This window comes from Hemicordylus capensis, chromosome 1, assembly GCF_027244095.1.
Source record: "Hemicordylus capensis ecotype Gifberg chromosome 1, rHemCap1.1.pri, whole genome shotgun sequence".
NCBI classification, from domain to species: Eukaryota; Metazoa; Chordata; class Lepidosauria; order Squamata; family Cordylidae; genus Hemicordylus; species Hemicordylus capensis.
The window spans coordinates 139405163-139431555 of NC_069657.1; the positions used below are offsets into that span (position 1 = coordinate 139405163).

The 26393-nt window shown below is 45.3% G+C and overlaps 2 protein-coding genes across 6 annotated transcripts in view; one reads left to right on the forward strand and one right to left on the reverse strand.

The window, feature by feature from the left end:
• LOC128340182 (acyl-CoA (8-3)-desaturase-like) overlaps window positions 1-26393 on the reverse strand; it is a 221798-nt gene that overhangs the window by 170466 nt on the left and 24939 nt on the right. The window lies entirely within an intron of this gene.
• The window catches only part of LOC128340181 (acyl-CoA (8-3)-desaturase-like), a 49477-nt gene that overhangs the window by 15088 nt on the left and 7996 nt on the right, over window positions 1-26393 (forward strand). For 4 of the 5 annotated variants that reach the window (XR_008313510.1, XM_053285026.1, XM_053285027.1 and 1 more), the window contains 5 exons: window positions 454-582; window positions 13894-13954; window positions 16397-16470; window positions 19565-19662; window positions 23051-23147. Coding sequence is in view for 4 of the 5 variants with exons in the window: in XM_053285026.1 (XP_053141001.1) it covers window positions 454-582; window positions 13894-13954; window positions 16397-16470; window positions 19565-19662; window positions 23051-23147 (459 nt within the window). In the remaining variant the exon portion in view is untranslated. The remainder of the gene's footprint in view (window positions 1-453; window positions 583-13893; window positions 13955-16396; window positions 16471-19564; window positions 19663-23050; window positions 23148-26393) is intronic. The other variant, XM_053285028.1, reaches the window with a different exon arrangement.

Consider the following 26393-nt stretch of genomic DNA (forward strand, 5'->3'; position numbering starts at 1 on the left):
AAAAGGTTCAGTAAGTAGCAAGCATGCAACTTCATTCAGCCCTGCACAATGTAAGGCCCAAGGGGCAGATCTGGCCCGTGGGGACATTTTTGATGGCCCAGGTAGCCAGCGACAGCAGGAGCCCCAAAATTTGGCATTTGTGTGGGGCTAGAACAGTCAGGTGCCCACTGTCTGAGCAAGGACAGGGCTTATTTTCTGGCCACTATCCTTGGATAAAATTATGGAGGAGGGAAGGACCCACAACTAACTAGTAATTACTTCAATATTTATCTTTATAATTATTTTTACTGCAGTAATCAATGCACTGAAAATTGACTTCAGCCCCCACATATATCATCATGGTTGTTTCTGGCTCACTGGGACATTTGAGCTGTGCACCCCTGTGTGGAAAATATGAGTTTTATTAAGAAGAGCACTATATCCAGATTTCTCACCTCTCATCTTTTGCTACAGGGATTATCAGCCAAATGGTGGTCCTTCCACCATGACCAGCATCATGCCAAACCCAACTGTTTCCAGAAGGACCCAGATCTTGACATACATCCTGTCATGTTTTCATTAGGGGAAACACTATCTAGAGAGGTAAGAAGTAATCACAACTCAAGGAATGATGAGATGGATTTTAGATGAGATGGATTTTCAGCACCCATACCATTAGGGGTTGGAGTAAGAAACTGCCTTGATAGTCCTGGTTAGTAATCTATTAATAGTTATACAGAAAGGATTCTGCTCATTCTTCTGGATATCTCAGCACTGTTTGATACAGTGGGCCACCAAATCCATCTGGTCCACTTTAGACAGATGGGAGCTCAGCTGAAAATACCTCTTGGCAGTGGTTCCGCTCCTGTGCGATAGGTCTGTATCAGAGGATAGCACTGGGTGACTGCTGCTCAGGCGCGTAACAATGATAGGGCAAGGGGAGACAGTTGTCTGGGGGCCCCACTGCCTGGAGGGGCACCCCAGAGGCACCTCATGTGACTCCCCATTGCCCCCTGCCCAGCCCCAAGGCCCCTCAGCCACTTGCCCTCTTCGCCGTCTCTCCTGCTTGTTCTGCTGGCCCGCAATCGAAGCAGCAGGCAAGCTGCCAAGAGCTCCTTTTCTCCCGCCTCTCAGCTGATCGGCGGGTGGGCGGGGCTTCCACGGAGGCCTCCGTGTAGGCCGCAGTGAAGCCTGAACTCGAGTAGGGCCCAAGCAAGCCAGGAAGGAGGAGGCAGCCAGAGTGTTCTCTGCAGCAGAAGACCCTTTGCTGCCCTGCTTAACCCAGACCAGCATTTGCCAGGTAGAGTGTGAACTCCTTTTTGTGGTTACCTTTCCCGCCCCCCCCATATATAGGGATCTGCTTGCCATAGGGCTTGGATATGGGGGGGGGGGAGGGACCGAGAAGTCTCTGAATATTTATTTTGAAACAGCTTGGAAAATTTGCTGACTTAAAAAAAACTATCTAAAAAGTCCTATAAGTGGCTTGTTTCATGGCAGAAAATTGCAAAAACTTCTGGAACAGTATTTTATTAATTTTATTTATTCATTCATTCATTTATAAATGCACTTATGTTCAAGTTGTTTTGCAACCCAGAAGGTCTGAGTGAGAACTGTGAAGCATGTGTGGTGCTTTTATTTTATTTTTCTTGTGTGTGAACTGCTCCCCAATAACTTGCAGGGACTTCAGGGTAAATCTGGCCAACATGTGAATGCAGCACCTCCATTCCAGAGGAGATGTGTCTTAAAGGGCTTTAAAAGCCTCCTGTGAAAAACCTCCTGCAATCAAACTTGACTGAATTTGTTCAGAATTCTGAGAAAACAAACATAGGTTCACCCTGCATGGTTGAAAGTCTCCTTTGCTAATCTGCAGCGAGGGGGCCATTTTAATAATTCATCTTTCTAGTGTGTTCTAGGCATTAAAAGTAATACAAATGTATAGTACTCAATGTATATCACTATATATTGTGATGTGTGTGTGTGTATTCAGTGAAATGTATTTGCAGGCAGCATACTTATTTTGGAATATCAGACTTAAATCCTTGGGGGCCTGGGGTGTGCGGAGGCCCTGGATTTGGGGGGGGGCCATTTTAAAATCTTGTCTCTGGGCCCACTCCAACCTTGCTACGCCCCTGCTGCTGCTCTGTAACATGGAAGCAACTAATCTGTGGAATACTGCAAGGCTTTACCTGGTCCCAGGAGTGTAGCTATAATTGAGTGAAAGGGTTCAAAGAACACGGACCCCCAGCTCCTGAGAGCCCTCCAGCTCCACCCCTCCCTATTTTCTTCATTATCTCCCTCACTCTGGGGGGCCGCCAGAGAGAGGGATGAACACGGCCCCCTCTCCCCTAGCTACTTGCCTGGTCCCCAGTGGATTTTAACACCTCTGTGCTCTACAGCTACTAGAAGGGATTATCAGGTAGCTTGGCGTGTGAGGTCATCAATAAACTGATTACACCCTTCTCTATTTTTTTCACCTTCATCAAATCCAGGAGCAGAAATCACCATCCCTGCCTTCTCCTCCTCCTTGCTGCATTTGAAAAGGAAGAGGAAAGAACAGGAGAGAAGAGAGGGCTAGGAAACACACTAGCCTCTCCTCTCCTCTCCTCTCCTCTCCCATTTCAAGTACAGCAAGTGCAGGAGGAAAACAGAGAGCCCTGCTAAATGGCAATTTGAACCAGCTTCAGTGCTGATTTCAACTGAGGATGTTGCTGGTTGCTGCCCATATAAACAATGCACATATAAATCCATAGCTTATCACAAGAGTCCCTCAAATCAAGGCTAAAAGTGTGTGTGGGGGGGGAGGGGTTTCACCACTCCCCCCCTCCCCGGTTGAGTGCAGGAGGACTTGCTTTGAGTGCATTAGATGGACTTGCATATGTCATTCCTTCCTACGGGTTCCCATGGGAAGTGTGGGCAGAGTGATTGCCCTTCTGAGAAGGGAGGGAGGAGTTTCCCCCCACTTTCCTGTGCACATTCCCCCCTCCCACACACACACCTTCCTCTAGTCACCTATATTTAAGTGTGTGGTGTGTGTTTGTCTTGTTGCTTCCCCCTGAGAGATAAGGCAGGTGAGAAGAGACAAGCGAAAGAACTTGAGGGAAAATCTCTCTTTCTTTCAACCCCTCCCCCCACAGCCTCCCACCTTCCTCTGCTCTTCTCTTCTTCTTTCAGCTTGTGCTACTCATCAGATCAGGGATAGCTGTGTTTGGAGACCAAGGAGTGGATAGCCACTGGAAGAGCATTCCAGAGTCTGGGGGCAATAATCGAGAGGGCCCTGTCCCGCATGCACAACAGCTGAGCCTCCCTCATTGTTGGCACCCAGAGCAGAGCCCCCTCGGATGACCTCATGAAGCGGGCAGCAACCTTTGGGAGCAGGCGGTCCCTCAGGTATCTAGGGCCCAAACTGTTAAGGGTTTTAAATATCAAAGCCAGCACCTTGAATTGGACTTGAAAACAAATTGGCAGGCAGTGCAGCTCTTTCAAAATGGGTGTGATATGATCCCAGTGGACAGCTCCAGATAAAATCCTAGCTACCACATTTTGCACTAGCTGAAGCTTTGGAATATTCTTCAAGGGCAGCCCCACATAGAGCGCATTATAGTAATCCAGGTGTGATGTGACTAAGGCGTGGGTAATTGTGCAAGATCTGTCTTCTCAAGAAAGGGATGCAGTTGGCACACTAGCCGAAGCCATGCAAAGGCACCCCTGGCCACCGCCTCCACCTGAACTTCCAAAAGCAGAGCTGGGTCCAGCAATACCCCAAGCTGCCAGGTGTTGCTATCGGAGGCACTCTTGGGCCGAGCAGATTGTACCAGCAGCACCAGTGCCTTTAACTGGGTGCTTCTTGAAATTTTATTCCTTGTATCTGTTTTTCCTTAATAACTGGGGTGTGCTGTGGATGTGGCTATTTTATTAATTTTGATTACACGGTCAGACAGGTGTTATTGACTGGTTTGTTTTATCCAGACATCGAGTCCTTCCCAAGGACCTGGGATGGCTGAATTTTTTATCAATATCATTTTTGTTATTATTATAGATATCATCACAGAATATAGGCTGTTCCCAGTAAAGTTGCCTTTTGTAATTGGCTGATGGTGATTTCTGTGGCCCCTATGGTGTTGAGGTGCTCTTCAAGGTCTTTTGGAATTCCACCTAGGGCGCCAATTACTACTGGGATTATTTTGGTCTTCTTCTGCCACAGCCTTTCAGTTTCAATTTGTAGATCTTTGTATTTTGTAATTTTTTTCCTATTTCTTTTTCTTCTATTCTGCTATCCCCTGGTATTGCTATGTTGATTATTTTAACTTGTTTTTCTTTCTTCTCGACTACAGTTATATCTGGTGTATTGTGTGGCAGATGTTTGTCTGTTTGTAGTCGGAAGTCCCATAATATTTTTCCATCTTCCTTTTCTACAACTTTTTCATTTTTATGGTCCCACCAATTTTTGGCTACAGGTAGCTTGTATTTTTTGCAGATGTTCCAGTGTATCATCCCTGCTACCTTGTCATGCCTTTGTTTGTAGTCAGTCTGTGCGATCTTTTTACAACAGCTGATTAGGTGGTCCACTGTTTCATCTGCTTTTTTACAAAGGCGGCACTTGCTGTTTGTTGATGATTTTTCGACTTTTGCTCTTATTGCATTTGTTCTTAGTGCCTGTTCTTGTGTAGCCAATATTAAATCCTTTGTTTCTTTCTTCAAGTTGCCATTCTTAAGCCATTGCCAGGTCTTGGTTATGTTTGATTTTCCAGGTATATTGTGCAAATATTGACCATGCAGGGGCTTATTTCTCCATTTTTCTGCTCGGTTCTTGACTTGTTCTTTCTTGTAGGCCTGCTTTGTTTCATTGGTGTTGAATAGTTTTTTGTTATTGACCATTTTAAGTGCATCTTCTTCACTGTCCCTTATATATTCTTCAAGGCCTCTTTTCTCCTCCTCTACTGTTTGATGGACTTGCAGCATTCCTCTTCCACCTGAGCTGCCAGGGAGGTATAGCCTATCTACATCACTGCGGGGGTGCAGAGCATGATTGATGGTCATGATTTTCCTGGTTTTACAATCTAGCATCTCTAGCTCTGCCTAGGTCCAGTCTATTATTCCTGCAGTGTTGTTATTATTATTTTGCAGCCCTGCTGCCACCTTTGCTGCTGCTGTCTGTGTGCTGTCTGCCTGCATCTGGTGGATTAATTTTTGGTTTTTGTCGGTTGGTGGTGGTGCCAAGCTCCCACCACTGTACCTTTTGGGGTTTTTTTTTATTGTTTGGGTGGGTGGGTGCCTGCCTGGTGCCCACCTGCCCTCTCCCAAGTTGTCGATCACTGGTGTCTGCTCGGCTCAAGAGTGTCTCCAAGAGCAATACCTGGCAGAATCCAGCCAATGATGCCACTGGAAGCCCCCAGCCAAAGATGCCAGATACTGTAGGTGAGACACACCTCTCCCCCGCCCCAGTTTGGGGAAGGGAGGGATTAGGTGGCAGGACTGTGGGTGAAGAAGGGTGGGTTAGAGAGAGTCCACACTTCACATTCCCTTCCCTTGTACTTTCCACCATTGTTGCTCGTCACCCTTTAACCCTCTCCCCCTTAAACCCTGATGCTCTATTTCTGGGGATTTAATTTTTCAACCATCTCTGTGTGCACATTAGTGCTATAGGTAGTGCTGTGGGTGGCATGCGGAGCATAAATACAAGACCCCTAACCCCAGACCCCATTAAAGGTGATTCTTATCCTCTCCCCCACCCCAGTCAGGGTTAGGATTTAAATGATGAAAACCACTAAGATGTCTCGGAGGGTGTGAAGCAGAGCTAGGAGCAGAGTGGCAGGTAGAGGAAGGTGTGATGCTGCTGGTCATGGCAGGCAATGGTGAGAGGGGCCATCCCCGCTGATGTGGTTGCATGTAGTCCCTCCTATCTAGAGGACCCTCACCCTGCACTGCAGACTTCTGTGGCAGCTGAGGTGGAAGTAGGGGGAGGTCTTCCCCTGTTAGGGAAGAAGCTCTTCTTCCTGTGGCCTCAGAGGAAGAGATGTCATCGGCTGCTAGCCCAGCTAGATTGCACTCTCCATCCTCCCCAATCCCCATTGGTGGGGTGACCCCCCAATCTGGGACTGAAGAGAAGCAGGAGGAAGTCATTCCAATTGTTCATTGACCTTCTCAGGTTCATAGAGGGCAGTGGTGGTGGCGGCCCCCATAACAAACCAGCAGCCCCAGTACCACCACCACCAAAAAGGTCCCAGACTCTCGGACCAAGATCAGCATGGTGTGGGAACACTTTGAGCTCTACCCCGGTGATCCACACCATGCTGTCTGCACCAACTTCAGGACACGGGTCAGCAGGGATAAGGACCCCAAGTGTCTGGGAATATTGGGGGTGCGGCAGCATCTGCAACTGCATCACCCATCAGTCCCTACTTCTGCTGGCAGCCATAGGCCTGGTATGTCCTTGGCTAGTGGTAAGGCACCTACTCCTGTTCCCAAGAAGCTGAAGTTGCCTACACAGTGGGTGCTTGTCGGTGGACAAGCAGTCTGGTCGCCCAGAGCCTCATATCATCACCTGGGCCATTGGGGAGATGATTGCTTTGGGCAATTCCAGGCAGTGGAGAACACTGTCTTCTTCTGGTTGCTCTGATGACTTGCCCCTGACTACAAGACCCTCATGAACCACATTCAACAGGCGTGCATGGAAGCAGTGTTGGAGCTGATGCACACAGCAGCACCTGACATCAGCATGCACTTCACTGTAGAACTATGGACCAGTCCCCGTGGGAGGTATGCTCTTTCCTGACACTCACAGCACACTGGTGGGGGCAGGAGAGCAAGGGGTGCTGAATATGGAGGTGCTGGACACTGAATACATAGCAGCTGAGCTGTCAGTGGCCATGGATCGTTAGGTAAGGTGGAGGAATTGCTGGATGAATTACAGGAGCTGAAGTGGCAAGGTAGACTGTTAGAGCACAAGTGGAGGAAGACTAGGCGCGAATCTGATAGGCCACAACACAGAGTGCATTTGAAGATCTACACTCTGGCAGTGTAGGTGGCAAAAAAGCAGTTCTTTCCTCTTCTCATTGCTTCCGCAAATTGACATCCAGCTGAGTTGTCCAGGTTCATGAGGGGGCTAGTATGTACCCCAGGGCTGCTCGGCTTTGGCCCTCCTGCAGATATTGGCCTACAACTCCCATAATCCCTGGCTATTGGCCACTGTGTCTGGGGATTATGGGAGCTGTAGTCCAAAAACAGCTGGGGGTCAAGGTTGAGCAGGCGTGATGTACCCCCACCCCCTGAATTTGAAAACCATTTAATCAGGAACCATCGGCCACTCACTGTGACATTTTTAATGACTTTCCCCTGGATAAAATCTCTAATATCTGGGCCAAGCTGGATTCCACAGTTATTGCAGAGACTATTGTGGAGGTGTCCAGCAACTCCTATTAAGTGATTAGATTGGATCACTTTCACTTTGTGACTCCTGCTTCTGACTGTGAATCCTACAACCCATTCTTCTCTTGACCCTTGCCCAACTTGGCTTATCTCATCTGGTAATTGTATTATCAGAGAGGGTCTGGTAAATATTATACATGCTTCTGTGAGGGAGGGCAGGATGCCTCCTTGTGTTAAGGAGCCTATTATTAGATCTTATTTGAAAAAAACCTGCATTGGAACAATCAGGGTAAGCTAATTACAGACCTGTTTCTAATATTCCATGGCTAGGCAAGGTGAATGAGCAGGTTCTGGCCTCTCAGTTCCAGGCAGTTTTGGATGATAAAATTATCTAAACCTATTTCAAACCGGCTTTTGTGTGGGCTGTGGCATTGCCTTGGTTGGCCTGATGGATGATCTCCAATTGGCTATCGATAGAAGGAGTGTGACTCTGCTTATTGTTTTGGATCTCTCTGCAGCTACTGATTCCATTGACCATGGTATCCTTCTGGACTGCCTGAGGGAGGTGGGATTGGGTGGCACTGTTTTACAGTGGTTCCATTCCTATCCATCTGGTAGATTCCAGATGGTGTCACTTGGAGACTGCTGTTCTGCAAAGCAAGAACTGAAGTGTGGAGTTCTACAAGGTTCTATACTGTCTGCAGTGGTTTTTAACATCTACATGAAACCGCTGGAAAATACCATCAGGAGGTTTGGTGTTGGGTGTTATCAATATACTGATGACACCCAGATCTACTTCTCCATGTCAACCTCATCAAGATATGGCATATCTTCCCTAAACAGTGCCTGGAGGCAGTAATGGGCTGGATGAGGGATACCAAATTGAAACTGAATCCAAAATAAGAGAGCGGTACAGACTGTGGGTGGTTGGGAACCAAGAGATGGTTTAGAGCTGCCTGTTCTGGATGGGGTTACACTCCCCCTGAAATATCAGGCACATAGCTTGGGAGTGCTCCCGGATCCCAAACTCTCCCTGGTTTCTCAGGTTGAGGCAGTGGCCAGGAGTTCTTTTTTCAGCTTCAGCTAATGACATTAAAACAGTGGTACATATGCTGGTAACCTTCAGGCATGACTACTGTAATGCACTCTACATGGGGCTGCCTTTGTATATAGTCTGGATACTGCAATTGGTACAGAATGAGGCAGCCAGATTGGTCTCTGGAACAGTCCAAAGGGACCACATAACACAGATTTTAAAAGAACAGCACTGGCTGCAGATATATTTCCTGGAGAAATACGAAGTGCTGGTTATTACCTTAAAAACCCCTTAACAGCTTGGGCCCAGGATGTTTAAGAGAGTGCCTTCTTTGTCATGAACCCTGCCGCATATTACTATCTTATGGAAAGGTCTGGTTATGGTTGCTAGCAGCTCGTTTGGTAGAGATTCAGAACCAGGCTTTCTCTGTGGATGCCCTGGGGCTTTGGAATATGCTCCCTGTTGAAATAAGAGCATCTCCTTCTCTTTTTGTTTTCAGGAAGACCCTCAAGACACACCTGTTGTTGCAGGCTTTTAACTGGAATTAATTTTAATAATTTGTTTTAATAACTTGTTTTATGAGATTGTTTTAATTGTTTTTTGTGGAATTTTAATCTGTTTTTACTTTTCTATATTGTTTTGAATTTTGTACACCACCTAGGTGATGTACATATCATATGATCTACATATGATAAATAAATATAAGGGTAGGCGGATGCTCAAGGGGTGGCAGTTTAGCCTACCTGAACACATAATCTCTCAGAATGTTCCAACCCAGTAGAACTCCACTTTTCTCTTGCTCCAGTGCCTGCAGGAGCAAGAGACAGCCATCCACACGCTGACAAGGAGGTGTGACTTGGAAATGTGTGACCTATCCAACCAGGACCATGCATTGCTTTCCAAAGTTGTCTTGGCACTCGAGCCATTCTTTAATGCCACAAGCAGCTTGTGAGGCAACACTTAGACAGGCTTTGCCCACCCCCCTGCTCTTCTCCCTGAGAAGATGATGGGTGAGCTCGAGACCATATTGACCACTGAGGAAGTAATCACCTTGGAATATCAGCTGAGGACTGGAGTGGTGGATTGGCTCACACTATCCTTGAGTTCATTGGCAGTGCATGTTTTGTCCTGTCTATGTGACCCAAGGATGAAGGGCAAAGTGGTCACCCCTGACCAGCTGCCAGGGACCTCCTCATTGCAGAGGTTAGGCGAGCAGAGGAGAGGAGACTGGAGTGAAACCAGGAGGAGGGTGCTGGAGCACCTACTGCTAGTGCGCAGTCCACGCCTAGCAGCAACACTACAATCACTGCTGTTTAAAGGTCCAGCAGTGTGGTGTCCCTGACAGGGCCAAATGAGCCACCGGTTCCTTCTCCGCATTCCACCTGGTGATGGTGGAGCAGCTGGTCTTCCTGAAGAACAACCTCCCCCTACTGGGCTATCCCAAGCTGGTCATGGAGGGTGAGTGACTCATGGTCACCCCCACCCACTACAACACCACTGCCAGCTCGTCCCACCCTGGCCATTGTGGCTAGCCCCAGATGTGTCACAGTCTGTGCCTTAGTGCAGCTGACACACACAGACACTCACACACACCACCGCCCTCCATAGCCGATGATGAGGTATGGACTCATGCCCATGACAGTGTCAGCTGCCCATGACAGTGTCAGGTTGTCGGTCAGGACTAAGCATCAATCTGAGGCCATGGTGAGTTTTCCATACACAGGCAGGCAGGTATATGCTGGAGAAGAAGAGAGCAAAGAAGACTTCTTCTCATGGTAAGAGTTGATCTCCACTTTCCATGTCTGGCATTGAGAGTGACTTGTACTTCGCTCACTGCTCTGGTCTCCTCTGCAGTCTGCAATCTGCACTCTGCATAGCAAGGTGTACTCATTCAGTAAAAAGGTGGCTGAAGAGCTTAGTTGCTAGCTGCTAAGAGTGCTGCTATGGCAGGTGTTGTAAGGAGTCACATTTCTGTGTGAGAGAGCAACTTGTGATGTTACTGCAGCACAGGGACACAGTGGCTGCCTGTTAGAGGATTTTGGGTCGGTAATTCTTTTTTGGCCATCTTTGGACTATATTTTGGGTAAAATTTGTTCTTCTGTGTTGTTTTTCAGAGCAGAATTGCAAAATGTGTGCACACTGCTTGTTTTGCCCATAGGTAACAATGGGGAACTTGAATCACCCCATTCAATGCAGACACACACTCACACCGTTTTATTGAACATTCCTGCTTGTATCTGTGCTATTCTGTTCCTTCTGCTTGTTTTTCTTGCTGCTTGAACTGAGCTGCTTTCCTGATTCAGTGTACTCCCTCTGCATCCCCATATCAGTCTTCCTGTTTGCTTCATTAACCTTCTTATCTGGTTCCCATATATTAAGACATCTCCCAACGCAGGGTGTAGAGTAAATAAATAGAAAAAGCCTTTTCTCAGTTTCATGGTACCGGAATTTGAGCTATTCCATGAAACTGAGTGGCAGTCAATTTAGTGCAGACCAAAGAACGCACTTCTTCACACAATACATAATTAACATATGGAATTTGCTACCACAAGATGTGGTGATGGCCATTAGTTGAGAAAAGGGCTTTAGGAGAGGAGAGCTGGTCTTGTGGTAGCAAGCATGACTTGTCCCCATAGCTAAGCAGGGTCTGCCCTGGTTGCATATGAATGGGAGACTTGATGTGTGAGCACTGCAAGATATTCCCCTCAGGGGATGAAGCCACTCTGGGAAGAGCAGAAGGTTTCAAGTTCCCTCCCTGGCTTCTCCAAGATAGGGCTGGGAGAGATTCCTGCGTGCAACCTTGGAGAAGCCGCTGCCAGTCTGTGAAGACAATACTGAGCTAGATAGACCAATGTTCTGACTCAGTATATGGCAGTTTCCTATGTTCCTAATATGTGATTAGAAAAATTCGTGAAGGATGCACCATTGGCTATCTGCCATGATGGGTAAATGGAGCCTCTAGTTTTAGAGGCACTGCACTTCTTAATGCTATTTGTTTCGTGGTGGGCAAACAATGAGGGAGTACTCTTCCTTTCATTCTCCTGCTTTTAGATTCCCCAGAAGCAATACACTGGCCACTGTTGTCAACAGAGATGCTAGAGCAGATGTTGTTAAATATGATGCACTCTGAGTCTGATCTAGAAGGGTTCTTATTACCATCTAAGAAACAAATGTGCACCAGGTTGGAGCCTCATGTTTACTGTTCTGCCAGGTATCCCTTTTTTCATCATAAAGCTTGCGGATGTTCTGTTCATTTCTTCATATGGCCAGAGAAGTGGGACATAGTAGTAACTCTGGTGTGTGAATATCCATACAGTTATTTTATTCCAAATCAGTGAGAGATACAGAGTAAGGTTGTACACTACACATGGCGATGAGAGGGGTGGGGAGGGCAGGCGGGGAAGGCAGGGTTGAACCTACCCTCCCCACACAGAGCCAATAATCTGCTCTTTGGGGTGCAGTCCGTGATGCTCTGAGCAGCACAGATCACTGGAGACCATGAAAATGAGTCCTGGCCTCCAGGAATCCCAAAATACACCATGCAAGCATTCCTCCATGAATCAGGTGCTCTAGGTGCCCAGCTCTGTGTATGCATGCAGCCCGAGCACACACATGACACTGAACCTGGGGTAAAGGGCACGCTCACACCATTTAACCCAGGTTAAAGCCCGGGTTAAAAACTCGTGCTTGTGGGGCAGGCAGCAGCCGGATCGGCCTTGATCCTGGCATTTCACACAGGCAGCCAAATCCAGGCAGGGCTGCCCAAGCCTGGGTTTGGTTGCTCGTGTGAACGGCCTCAAATTCATCCTTAGAAAGGCTAAGGTGGTACTTTGAAGAGGATACCTTCAGGTAGCACTAGGTCTCTGGTGACTCAGCCTCTCCACCCTCTAGAGGGTTAATAGGAAGTCAACCTCTGTCTTGACTGGCTGGTGACCTCCAGGCTGGTGACCTCCAGGGTTCAACCAATCAGTCCACCAGGTGGGTGGGACTTGGGAGCTGCTGGGGTTTCTGGGATGAAGAAGGAGGAAGTGAGGTGTGTGTGTGGAAAAGCAGTAATTACCAAGCATGGTCGCTGCTCCTGCATGGCATGCTGCAGTAGAATCTCTGAGGGTTATAGGTTTTACAGGGACTTGATCTTGCCAGGAGTTTTGGTGAGTTTTCAAGGATAGGAAGCCAGGGCTTTATGGCTTTGGGAATTCAGTGTAGGGAAAAGTTTATTTAGACAGGCTTTGTGTTCAAAATTTAATTTGCTTTCTGTGTGTGCTTTGCATTCCTAAATATCTGTTCTTTGCAACTGAGTAACTAAGATTTCAATGTGTGCTACTCCAGAACAAGCTGTGTGCTTTTTAAGTATTCTTCTAACAAACTAAGTATTTTTAAGTGTATCTAAAAAGCCTCAGACGGAATCAGTCTGTAGTAACTGAATAAAAGCTTATTCTCTCTGTTCTTTACAAGCCTCTCCTGGGTCGGTTATTAACTCAGCAGGAGAAGAGGGGGGGATTTTCTCTGGTACAAAATGAATCTCAAGGGAAGGGTGTGGCAAATTAATAATTAGCTCCATGTGCAGGCAAACACAAGGGAGAGAAAGGTTTTTCTTTATTCTTGTCTGTTAGCAAGAGGGAGCAGAATTTTTGTATTTGTCCAATACCCAGTTACAGAGAGACCCTGGACTAAAACATTCTAGTCCAACGGTCTGGTCTCTCAAAGTCTTAGAGTACATGGTGGCAGCGAGATGAATCTACCAGAATCTTTTCTTCCCCTCCCCCCTGGGTTTTGGAAAGTTAAGGATCTTTAAATGCTCAGAGGCAATTTCTCTCTGCACACTGAGGAATAACTCATTGCTGATTGGAGTCATTCCTGAGCTAGTTGACTAAGAAAGCTCCTGAGGTTAATAGTTGAGTCATAACAGAAAGGAAAATTCCACACAACAATCCACTACAAGGTCTTTGAAGCAAGGTCTTTGAAGGAACATAGACTCATCTGGAAGCTGTAAACATGTAGCTTCCCCTGTCTTTGCCCCAATGGAGCTACATGTCTCCATCTCCCAGCTTTACTTTCTCCTCCAAATCTTGATGATCTACCTTTTATAAACTCATCAACAGAACAACCCCAACATGCATGAAGAGTTTCCTCAATTACAATTTTTAAAATTATCAACGACACTATTACAGGAAATTGATCCTAAATATACCTGGCCAATATAACAATGAGAGTAATGTGTAACACACACACACACACACACACACACACACACACACACACACACACACACACACACACACCATTGATGATGCTTCCATATCTGTGATTATAGAAATAAAAGTTTATGTTGCAGCTATCAGGAAATACATGGATATCCAATTGAACTACAATCTGCATTCATGAGAATTTCTCTTATGATGAGATAGGATGAAAGGGATTTATAAAGATGCATCTCTGACAAATGTTAATTATTCAAGAATGCATAGGTTGCTCCTGTTTTGTAACCTTCTTTGGACCTCTTTCATTTGCAGTTGGGTAAGCAGAAAAAGAAGATCATGCCTTACAATTATCAGCACAAGTACTTTCCTATCAGTGAGTATTTCCACTTGCCTGTTATTTGTAATATGTAATAATTCATTGACCTCATTTAAAAACACTTCATCACTTTTTATCTTGTCCATCTTATTTAAAGTGTATGTATTCTGAAGAATGACCAAGTGGCATATCAATTCTGCATAATATTTGGCATACAATTAGTACTGAATAATTATAAAACAGTTGCAGGATTTGGAATAGCAAAAGTAGTAGTACAGGCAGCAAGTTAAACCTTTGCAGAGGATGCAAGGAGGAAAGCAACAGAAAAGGAAAAATTCAGACTCCCACTCCCACCCTATGCTTCTCCCCTTGGAATTACCTCAGCCTTGTAGCTTGATGACCCATACTTGAAGACAGAGGTCTGATTCAGCATGGAACCATCCTAGAGATGTGCATGATCAGCTCATGTGTGTGCCGATGCCATGCAGAGGCTGCAGGGAACAGTGCTTTAGCCCTGAATGGCTGGTTGGAGACTGGGTGCTGCACCCAGAAAAAACAGCAGGGTGGGGAGGAGCAGGTAAGGAGGCCCTTACTGGCTCCTTAAGGGAACCACTCCCCACCCTGTCAAGCTGGCTCAAATGCCGGCACCCAAGCTGGTCTGGCACTTCCCAGAGGAGGCACCAAACCAATGCAGGCACATCCTTACACCATCCCGTTGGCTCACACACCCTGTTATTTGATTTCTTGTGTAACCAAAGCTTCATGTGTTTGTGCACAAATCACTGCAGTCCTGCATTGCTGGAGACCTCTTGCTCTCCCCCATCTTGTCATCCCATCCTTTTATTGCGGATGGACAAGAGGGACCATAAAACACAGGGGAAAGTGGGCTGTCTCTAATGTGGTTCTTTCCCTTTTAATGAATGAACTCTAGATATGGGGCATCCCTATTGCCGAGCATCCCTGATGCCAGAAGGAGTATGGAGAGAGCAGAGGGTGTGGCAACAGTTGTGAGAGGTGGCCAGCAAGAAACACGGTCAACATAAAACTGACCTATTTTTGGGCTGCCCTCTTATGGTTTCAGGAGGAGCTAGAGCACAAAACCCAGGTTAAGGCTGCAGCAGAATTTGGATGAAGCAATGGCCTTTTTGAACCTGAGGTTTTAGTAGCAAAACTCACTACAAGCCGAAGGTTCAAATTCAGGTTTGGGAGCTAAAACAGAGCCGCAGTTGGGTGACAAAACCGTGGTTGCACTCATTAAGATGACAACAAGCTCAAACCCCTGGCATGTTTACCTTCGGTTTAGTGTTATATCTGAATGCAGCCTTAGAGTCAGGTTACATGTTGTATGTATTGCCATGTCTATTCCCTTGGCACCCAATAGGAAGCAGAGACTTTTCCCCACTTCTGTGGCTCATTAAAGATGTTCAGTAGTATGGCAGGGCAGGGCTGCCTCAACCACATCGGCAGACTGGGTATTACATGTATGCAGGGGCACACCTAGATAATTTTAGCACCTAGACTGCCTTACCGTGAGGCCTCCCCCATGTGAGGCCCTCCCCAACCTACTCTAGGGGGCCTCCTGCCACACTGAACCTCCATTGTTTTAATTTCAGTCGCTGCATGGTCAAGGGATGGCTGCCGGGGGAGGGGGCGGTGAGCCGAGAAGTCCTTCTGTGACATCACGGGCTTGCAATGATCTCTCTCTCTCTACTGCGCAGGCACACCTCGCAGTTAGCAAGAGATGCTGGGCCAAATAAACAGGCCTAGTGTTGCTGCTGCCACCAGGGTGAGGGTGGGAAGAAGGACTGCTCGGCTCACCACCACCACCCCGGCAGCCACCCCTCGGCTGTGCAGCAGCTGAATTTCTTTTCTTTCTTTCTTTTTAAACGAGGTTCAGCACAGCAGTGCGGATGTGGAGTGATGGGCATGGTGTGGCTGCAGGAGCCCCCCCACCTGTTCTTAGAGGCCATGGACCAGGGCCCCAAGGTCTTGGGGTTAGAGAGCCTCTGTATGTATGTATGAAGCGGTGTGCAAGTCTTGGCTCTCATATTAATTCTGCCATGGCTGTGTCTCCATACACAGGATAGTGTGACCCAGAATCCTCTGTAAAATTGCAGCAAATTCTAGGTAACACTCCCCATCTGGGTGAGATTGCTCTCATCCAGCTTGTGCTGAGACCTAAGGAGGTAGAAATGTCAAGCTGCTCCTGTCTGGCTGAAAGGTGGGATAGAAATGTAATCAATGGCAATAATCTGACTGGAGGGAAAATTCACAGGAAGGAGGAGAGGCAACAAATGGAGCTACAAAGTAGTGCAATTGTGCCTGCACTGCAGGCTGGTGGAAGACCTTTTAAGACTAAAATATAAAAAATTAAATTATTTGAAGAAAGAAACAATTAACAGAACGTTGTCTGTTTTGTTTTAGCTTTGGTGTTCCCCAGGTAATGCTTTTGTGTTTAAAGAATGATTACTGACCTGCCCATCACGTTTCCTTCTACAGTGATGCCCATAGTTGTAGTCCCAGTCTTTCAGATTTACTCAGTATATTTCACATTCCAACGCAGACTATGGAGGGTAAGTATGCCTAGAATTACCCATTATCCTAATAAGTTTTATCCTATTATCCTATAAGTTTTATCCTATTATCCTAATAAGTTTTATCCTATTATCCTATTATCCTATAAGTTTTATCCTATTATCCTAATAAGTTTTATCCTATTATCCTATTATCCTAATTTTTATCCCATTATCCTAATAAGTTTCTAATAAGTTTTCTAGGACTGGAATTCCACACATCTTAAGATGGTATGAAAATCAGAGCCCATTTGAATGAGCATGAGGCGAGTCTCACGATCAGCGAGACTTGCCAAAATGAGGTCTGCAGGGAGAGTGTGCTTAGCCCGCTCTTCCCACAGACAGTCAGGCAGGAAGCCCTGGGCAGCCGGATCAGCCACCCACACAACTGCCAGCTCCATCACATAGCTGGTGGGGGCTGTAGGGATCAGGCGTGGCCCCCGGAAGCCCCCCCGGAAGGTCCAAGGTGCCCTGCGCAAGTGCACAGGACATCCTGGAGAGACCCCCAGAGCCGGGAGGCTTGTTTCAGCCTCGTGGTTTGTTTCCGTGCTGCAGAGCCGCACTGCAGCAACACAAGATCAAGAAGACGAGGTTAATGGAGCGCTCCGTTAACTTCGGCTAAGGGGAGGGGTACTTTAGGAGGTTTGCTGCTGGGAGCCATGTGGGTCCTGTGGCAGCAGGTGATTGGCAAAAAGTGGGCTAGGCTCCCTTAGCCCGCTTTTTGCTGATCGTGAGAATCTCCTCCATGTGTTACTTGTTATAGCGGAAGAAGCCAGCTGCGGCACAGAGATGGGTGAGGTAACAACAGGAGGCATTTTATGAGATTTTGTGGGAAAGTATCATTTGTGCCATTGTCTGAAAATGATCAAAGCAAGGTGAAGCAGAAACAATAGGAGACTGACAGTTTGTCCACATGGACCTGGAAAGAGTTATCCCAATAATGACTTTATAGTCTACTTTTCCAAGAGAAGAAGGCTTAAGTGATTGCCATGCCTTTGTGTGTCTGTGGATACTCCTCTAAAAACATTTGTGTTTTAGTTCAGTACAAACCAATTCACAGCACATGGGAGGCGGTCCTAGAACACCCCAATGAGGGTTTTTTGTTTTTGGTTGATCCGCTATGATAGTTCAAGATTGTGGCCACTCAGAGTATAAACCACATCCCTTTCCAGCCCAAGTCCTGATAGCTGGGATCAAATCAAGTTCATAGCACATCATGGGAGCAGAGTTGTAACTGTAATTGGGTGGGTGTGTTCAAAGAACATGAGCCGCCCTGGGCACCTCTGAGAAAAAGAGCTGTCGAGAGCCCTTCACCTGTCACCCACCACCACCACTCAACCAATGTAAAGCCTCCCCACCACACAAAGCCTCCTCGCCATTTCCATGGGGGGCCCAGCGCTAGCCCTCTCGATGCTTCCCCCTGCCTTGCCACCACCACCGCTTGGTGCCACCTCTCACCTCTGTCTCTTCCACCACTGTCATTTCCCGGCCAGCTCTCGTGGTGGTGAGCAGGTGGATGAAAACCCCACTCACTATCTCAAGAGCCACCCAGGACATGGCTGAAATCACACATGTCCCCAATTCCATGCATGGTTGTGCAAGAGAGGGAAAAGCCCATCCTGTTCACTGCCACAAGAGCTAGTCTGGAAATGGTGGCAGCGGCAGGAGGAGGAGGAGGAGGAAGAAGCAGGAGGAGGCAGCAGCAGGAAGTGGTGGCAAAGCAGGGGGTGCCAAGAGGGCTAGTGCTGGCCCCCACATGAGAAAGGCAGGAAGCAGAGGGACTTTGTGGGACAGTGGAGTACTTTGCATCAGGGCCACCCACCCACCCCCAAATCTTAGAAACATTTTGGCACCACAGAAGAAGATGGTCGCCCTTCTGAGATTTGGAACACAGGCTGCCACAGGGCTTCTTACACCACTGTGTGGGAAGGGCTCCTAGTAAGAGCCACCATATTAAAAGAAGCAGAACATAGGCTTCATTAGTCCTGCTACAAAATACTTGTTTCCTTTGTAGGATCCTTTTGTGAGACTATTGCAGCCTTTTTATCCAGGCCTCAAGCAAGCAAATTCAAACACTTGCTAAAGCAAATCCAGCCTAATGGCCTCATTCAGCAGTCTGCCACAAGCTTGTCAATGCCTGACCCTGTTCAGCATTTCCAGGCAGGCAACAAAAATGGGAGTTTTATCAAGCCATATATGGTTGGTAGGCGACGTGCTTGGGTGGGTCACCCATTCTGAAAGCCTAATTAAGATGACCCCATACAGTAGAACTTTTGACTATTCCACTAAGTGGGCAGGTGAAGTGGATAAGACTCTCTGTTTTTAAGAGGAGGTTTGCGCTGCAGTATGGGAGAAAAGGAGTGTGCAGTCTTCAAAACATCTTTTAAAGAAAAAGGTCTGTAAATAGTGCTACAGAGTCAAGGGGTAGCTTTGCAAGTTTTTTGTCTCCCCCACCACCACCACCACCCCAGAGTGCTAAATAAGCATGTGTGCTCTTTACCATAGACAACAAAGAAGGAACAGGGAAAGGCTCAGCTGCCTTGGATTTATTTATTTTTTTAGTTTAAGGGAGGGGAAGCAAAACTGTATGAAGAGACTCCAAAAGAAATGATTGTGAGCAGGATGGTTGGAATTGTCACTAGTGATGTCTCACTACTGATGTTGTTGTGGCGACCCAGACCCATGACACTTACTCAACCATATTCATATAGCACTGGTTGTAATGTGTTAGCTGGGGAGAAAAAGCAAATCATCTCATTCCCCAAACAACAAAATAAAGTCAAACTATAACAGCATTTGGCAACTTTGGCTCTCCAGCTGCTGCTGAACTACAACTCCCATCATCCCCAGCCACAAAAATTGTGGTGGGGGATGGAGTTGTAGTTCAGCAACTGACAATGCTCCCTGCAGACAAGGCTCCCTGCAGTGCAGGTGGGCAAGGAAACAAATGCAGGGGCTGGATGGTTTAATCTAATCCATGCAAAATGTCCAACATATATGGCATGGGAACAATCGGACAACTCTGTACATCATGTAAGCTTGGGGGGTTATAAAATCACTGTTCTAATCCATTCTTTCCCCTTCTCTTTCACAGGACTTTGTATGGATTATGGCACATTTTGCCCTATACTTAGCTGCCTTTGTGCCTTTATTTGGACTGGTGGACGCTTTTGGATTCTATTTCCTGATCAAGTACTACTCTTCATATTTCCCTGCTCCTTTTGGTTTCCCCTGATTATTGCTGTGGCTTTAAATTGTTTTAAGGATTTCATTTTTGTCTTAATTTGTTTTATGTTGTTGTAAACCGCCCAGAGATGGAAGTTGGGGCAGTCTGCAAATTTTTTAGATAAATTTGATGAATAATAATAATAATAATAATAATAAAATCGATTTCTGTACTGCCCTTCCAAAAATGGCTCAGGGCGGTTTACACAGAGAAATAACAAACAAACAAATAAGATGGAACTCTGTCCCCAAAGGGCTCACATTCTAAAAAGAAACATAAGATAGACACCAGCAAAAGTCACTGGAAGTACTGTGCTGGGGGTGGACAGGGCCAGTTACTCTCCCCCTGCTAAATAAAGAGAATCACCACGGTTAAAGGTGCCTCTTTGCCCAGTTAGCAAGGGTAAATAAATTGACCCCTCTCTTTCCTGGTACCCAAATTAATCTAGACTACTTTTAACCTAGAGGATAATTTTAAGAACCATTCTTTTCTCCCCAACTGTGGGTTGATCCGCTTATGTTTGTTACTTATATTTAGGGGTGTGCATGGAACCGTCTGTGGTGCTTTGGTTCAAATTCGAACAAAATTCAAACTGAACCACAGGTCTGCAAACTGGTTCACGACAAATGGCTGGCGGTTTGGTCCATGCTGTCGAAACAAGTTGACCCAGATCAAGTGCCTTGCTTAAAAAGGGGAATCCGGCAAAGGGGATTCGCTACTTATAAAGGGGTTCAAAGGATGGGCAGGTGGGCAGGCAAGAAGGCACCTTACTGGCGTTGGTGGCAGTAGTAGCTAGGGCTGCACGTTCTGTATTTTTTCAGTTTCAATTTATACCAAATCCAAATCAACCCCCAAAGATTGAATAATTTGGAGACGAACAAGGCTCTTCTCTTCTCTGGTGGGCCAACAGACACAAAGACACAGCCTTGAAAGGAATAACGCCTCAGGATTGTATCTAAGGAAAGGCGGGATATAATGAATAATTACAAGTACAATGTGTTATGGCAAAATAAATTATTAAGGAAAGGTGAGAATTTATTTATTTATTTATTTATTTATTTATTTATTTATTTATTTATTTTTAGATTTATATACTGCCTTTCATTAAAACAATCCCAAGGCGGTTTACAACAAAATTTAAAAACAAGATTATAAATATGATGCAGTTAAAATATTAAGCTAAAAATATGAGACAAATCTGATTTAAAAAATTTAAGACACAATTATAAAAACTATAAATACAAAGTATAAAGAACAGCAGCAGAGACAATCATATAAATATAAATATATAAATATAAACTCACTCGACAATAAATAAACATTTAAAAAGTCTGGGGGAATTCAACAAGTAGAGGCTGCTATGCAGGCAGGCTGGCATGCAAGCATGGATGAAATATGTTTTATACATAAAAGTAGATATAATTCCCTTCTCTCCCAAGCCAATCTTTCTAAAAGCATGAAAAACTGGAATGCAGTATAAAAGTCTATTTAAAGTATAAATACAAGTAAATAATCACCTTACCATGCCTTCCCCCCCCCCCAAAGGCTGAAAATACAGGAGAAGCAGAGAGAGCTTTTGCTAGCAAAGTAGAAACTCTGGATATTGTTACTTAGAGCTGGCACTGTATTGGCTACTCTTCAAGTTAATCATTGCATTCTTAGTACACAAATGAAATACAATACAATAAATTCTCAACTAAATCATTCATGCTCAAGGAAATGTGTCTTCAAAGAAGATGTGCCCCTTTTTGCATATCTTATCTTCTGCTATGCTAATTGCTAATCCTTTTGACAAACACTCAGTTGCTGAGTGGAGAGACCAACAGGACAAAATGCAATGCTGAAATGCAAATAGAGCTACCAAGTGTTTTCCGAAGTACACAAAATTCTGGTTTCGATTTGTAGACAAATCATCTGAAATTGCCATTTTTGGGCACAAATCAATTTGTGTCCAAATCAAAATGCACAAGCCTAGTGGTAGCAGTGGCCCTTCAGTAGCAGCAGCCCCTCTCAGCTCCACTGGAGCCCCCCGCCATGGGTGGCTATGTAAATGGCCTCCATGCATGCAGAGATGTCATGTAAATGGCCTTTGTGCATGCGCAGAGGCCAGAACTGGGCTGTCTGCAGGCCCACAGTGGAGGGAGGAGCACTGGCAGGGCTGAAAGTGGCTGTTGCCATGGAGCTGCTGCCAATGCCACAGAGTCAATGCCACAGAGCCTGCCTCTCGAACCCTTTATAGGTAGGGAATCCCCTTTGCTTGAATCCTACTGGATTCCCCTTTACAAGCGTAGCCAAATTGGTCAAACCAAGCTGAACTGGTTCGATCTGAACCAGGCCCAGCTTGGTTTGAACTCAGACGGGGGCCGGGCCGGTTTGAGCTTGAGCCGGGCCAGTTTGAACCAAACTGCGTTCAATTCGAACTGATTCTGCACAACCCTACTTACATTATAACAATGCATTGAACAGTGATTTGTGAATGACCTACCAAAGTTCTAACACCACAGACAGAAGTTCCACATTATTTGATATCCCTCCAAATGCAATGTGTCTCTATAGAATGAATGCACGGGACACGCTTCTGCAACCCATCTAGTGCATAATCAAGAACGGGAAATTCATGTGATGTACATGCATGTGTGAACCTATTGCCTGTCATGATTTCTTCTTTGAAATAATCTGTTTTGTTTGTAGCAATTCTGCACAGGTTCTCACTGTTCTGAAAGTGAAAGGAATTCCTACATTGTACTCGACTGGCTATATCTGACAGGCATTCTAAGCCTGTTTATTTAGTTATTTATATTTATATTCCATCTTTCTTCCATGGTGGAATTCAAGGCTGAATACATGGGGTTCTCAGACAGCCATTCATCCAGACACTGACCACACCTAGACCTGATTAGTTTCAGCCAGGTGGCTATATCATGTTCCCTCAGACCATTGCCCAGGTCCAGTTTGCTTGGTGATCAAAGACTGGGTCAGTGAATTGGTCCATCTTCAGTTTGTGAGCTGAACAGGCATCTTAGTGTGCTTTTAATCCCTGACTCTTTTTTGTGCTTTTAGTGTGCTTTCCCCACCCAGTTACTCTCCCCCTGATTTAGCAGCAGGGGGAGAATAACTGGCCCTATCCATCCCCAGCATAGTACCTCCAGTGACTGATGCTGGTGTCTATCTTATGTTTCTTTTTAGATTGTGAGCCCTTTGAGGACATGGAGCCATATTATTATTATTTCTCTGTGTAAACCACTTTAGAAACTCTTGTTGAATAGCAGTATATAAATATTTGTCATTATATATAAATATTTGTTGTTGTTTTAGTCCCTGACTCTTTTTTTTGTCATCCCCACCACCTACCAGTACTTTGGATGGTGCCCAATTTACATGGATATCCCAAATGAGCCACATTCCTATGACCATCGATTATGATAAGAATATGGACTGGTTCTCTACCCAGGTAAGATATCTCCCCCCCCCCCATTCTTTCCAGGCATTATAGGCATGTGAAAGTAAACTTCATGACGTGTGTGTGTGTGTGTGTGTAAGGGGGTGGGTAGGTTATAAATTGCATGTGTGAATAGATCTGACCACAAACTTTTGGATCGTCCAGTATGACCTCATAAACAACACTTTCCAAAGGAGTCAGTTCTCTTGTTTAGCTTCCAGTTACCTTGTGTTGAGTAATCAAGTGTAGAAAAATCAAGCAATATACATACATGTGTGAACCAGCCCAGAGAGAGAAGTGGGAAGAGAGGGAATCATATTGTATGTTTACATCTGAATGAGATGGGAAGAAAATGTGGGGCCAAGCTTATAGCTAGTTTAGTGCAGTGTTTCTCAACCACTGGTCCATGGACCGGTACCGGTCCACAAGGCATTGGGTACCAGTCCGTGAGGCATCACTAATACAAATCAACCTCCAAAAAACAATTTTGGGTCAGTGGGGGCCACTGGAAGCTCTCCGAAGCCCTTGCTGCTGGATAACATTCATTTCACTTCCTTGAAATGAACATTATCCAGCAGCGAGGGCTCCCGGGAAATGAGCTCTGGAGAACTGCCCAAAATTATTTATTGGGAGGTGCCTGGGGGTGGGGGTGGGGGTGAGGGGGGCAGCCCCCCCCAGTTAGCTGGTCCAGTTCACTGCTCATAAATAATGTACCAGTCCATGACTCCAAAAACATTGAGAAACACTGGTTTAGTGCTTCCAGGCAGAATCTTGCTTGAATACAAGTAGTATGAAGATGTTCTCTTGTTTGCCCCTCTTGATTTGGTCAATATTTGACCAAATATTGATACTTTTTAGATGGTATTAAAAATCCCCACATCAGAGGAGCGGAGCAAATGTATTCTTATTTCAAGCCAACAGCACTGGCCCAGTGAGAAAGCAGCCGAAGCAGAAGGGAATGATCCCATTTCCCAGCATGCCCTTTTCACCAATAACAGGTCACACTTCAGAAAGAGAGATATCTGCCATTCCCAGCAGCAGACAACCTGTTTCAGTGTGGAGAAAGGAGGGAGAGAGTTTGAAACAAATGCTGAAAAGAAATATTGAATAAATTCAAACTTAAACATCATTTTGCCTTCCAGTGGCATAACTACAATAGGGCTGATGTGTTCCAAGAACACGAGCCCACTTGAGAAAAGAGGATGCTTCTCCCCCACAATCCCTGCTCCCTGCTCCCCACTTCCCTACTGCTTCCACAGCAGCTCCATTAAGCCCACAGTAGCTGTGCAGTGCAGCTGGCTTGCTAAGTTTTACCAGCTACATCTCTGTATAATGACATAGCAGCCCAATGACAGGCTGTTATGTCATTATCCAGAGACACAGCTGGTAAATCTAAGCAAGCAAGCCATGCCTCGTGGCTACGGCATGCTTCGTGGAGCCACTGCAGAGGCAGCAGGGAAGAGAAGAGTGGGAAGCCGGCACCAGCAGGTGAGTGGGGCAGGGAGGCAACAGGTTAGCAGTGACTGTGGTACCACACCAAAATGTTGAATACAAGCTACTGCCATCATTGCCAGTTTCTGGACCTTGACAACTTTACACTTTTGCTTTTGAAATCTGGCTTTGGGAGCTATATGGCTTTTCTTTTCATGAGACATCTTAGGTGATCATGTGAAATGAATAAATGAATAAAGCACCCGATCATTAAAGTACCAATCCAGTCAATAACATTTGGTAGACTGTGTGTAAACAGCATTATATTATTATTATCATCTCTTGTTTACACAGTCAGACAGGTGTCATTGACTGGTTTATTTTATCCAGACATCGAGTCCTTCCCAAGGACCTGGGATGGCTGAATTTTATTATCAATGTTGTTGCTGTTATTATAGATATCATCGCAGAATATAGGCTGTTCCCAGTAAAGTTGCTTTTTGTAATTGGCTGATGGTGATTTCTGTGGCCCCTATGGTGTTGAGGTGCTCTTCGAGGTCTTTTGGAATTGAACCTAGGGTGTCAATTACCACTGGGATTATTTTGGTCTTTTTCTGCCACAGCCTTTCAGTTTCAATTTGTAGATCTTTGTATTTGGTGATTTTTTCTATTTCTTTTTCTTCTATTCTGCTATCCCCTGGTATTGCTATGTCGATTATTTTGACTTGTTTTTCTTTCTTCTCAACTACAGTTATATCTGGTGTATTGTGTGGCAGATGTTTGTCTGTTTGTAGTCGGAAGTCCCATAATATTTTTCCATCTTCCTTTTCTACAACTTTTTCATTTTTATGGTCCCACCAATTTTTGGCTACAGGTAGCTTTTATTTTTTGCAGATGTTCCAGTGTATTATATTATATTATAATTATTATTCCACTAATTGAAGAAGAAAAACGAGCATTGGCAGAATACATCAGTGAAAGCCAAGAAGAAAGGCTGCAGGAAGTAAGATAGGACTGTTAAAAATAAAGGAAGTGAAGGATGAATACAAAAAACCGCAGATGAGGAATCGATGATAAAAATTGCACAACAAACCATTGCACAGTCAGTTCTTTAATGACATACAATCAAAAGTCAACAATAGCACAATATGGCAGTGGTTAAAGAAGTGGACATGAAGAAAGAAACGGAAGGTCTCATTTTTGCAGCCAAGGAACAATCTCTATGAGCAAATGTTATAAAAGCAAAAATTGATAAGACCCAGAAAGACAGTAGTAAGTGTCAATTATGCAAGGAAGCAGATGAGACAGTTGAGCACTTTGTATGTTGTAAGAAAATCAGTCAGACTGATTATAAGGATTGACACAACAAAGTTGCTTCAATGATCCACTGGAACTTTTGCAAGAATTACAAATTGCTAGCAAGCAAGAACTGGTGGAATCATCTGATCTAGAAGGTCACAGAAAATGAGGAGGCAAAAATCCTTTGGGATTTTCGAATACAAACTGATAGGCATTTAGCACACAATACACCAGATCTGGCAATCATCAAGAAGAATCGTGTTCTGATAATTGATTTTGCAATCCCTGGGGATAGACAACTCGACGAAAAACAACTGGAGAAAATAACTAAATACAAGGACCTTCAGATTGAAAATGAGCGGCTCTGTAAAAAGAAAACAATAGTGGTGCCAATAGTTGTTGGTGCCCTTGGTGAAGTACTAAAAGAACTTGAACACCATCTTGGCACCTTGGGCATCAATAAAATTACAACACATCAACTACAGAAGGCCACACTGCTCGGGACAGCACGAATACTATGAAGATATC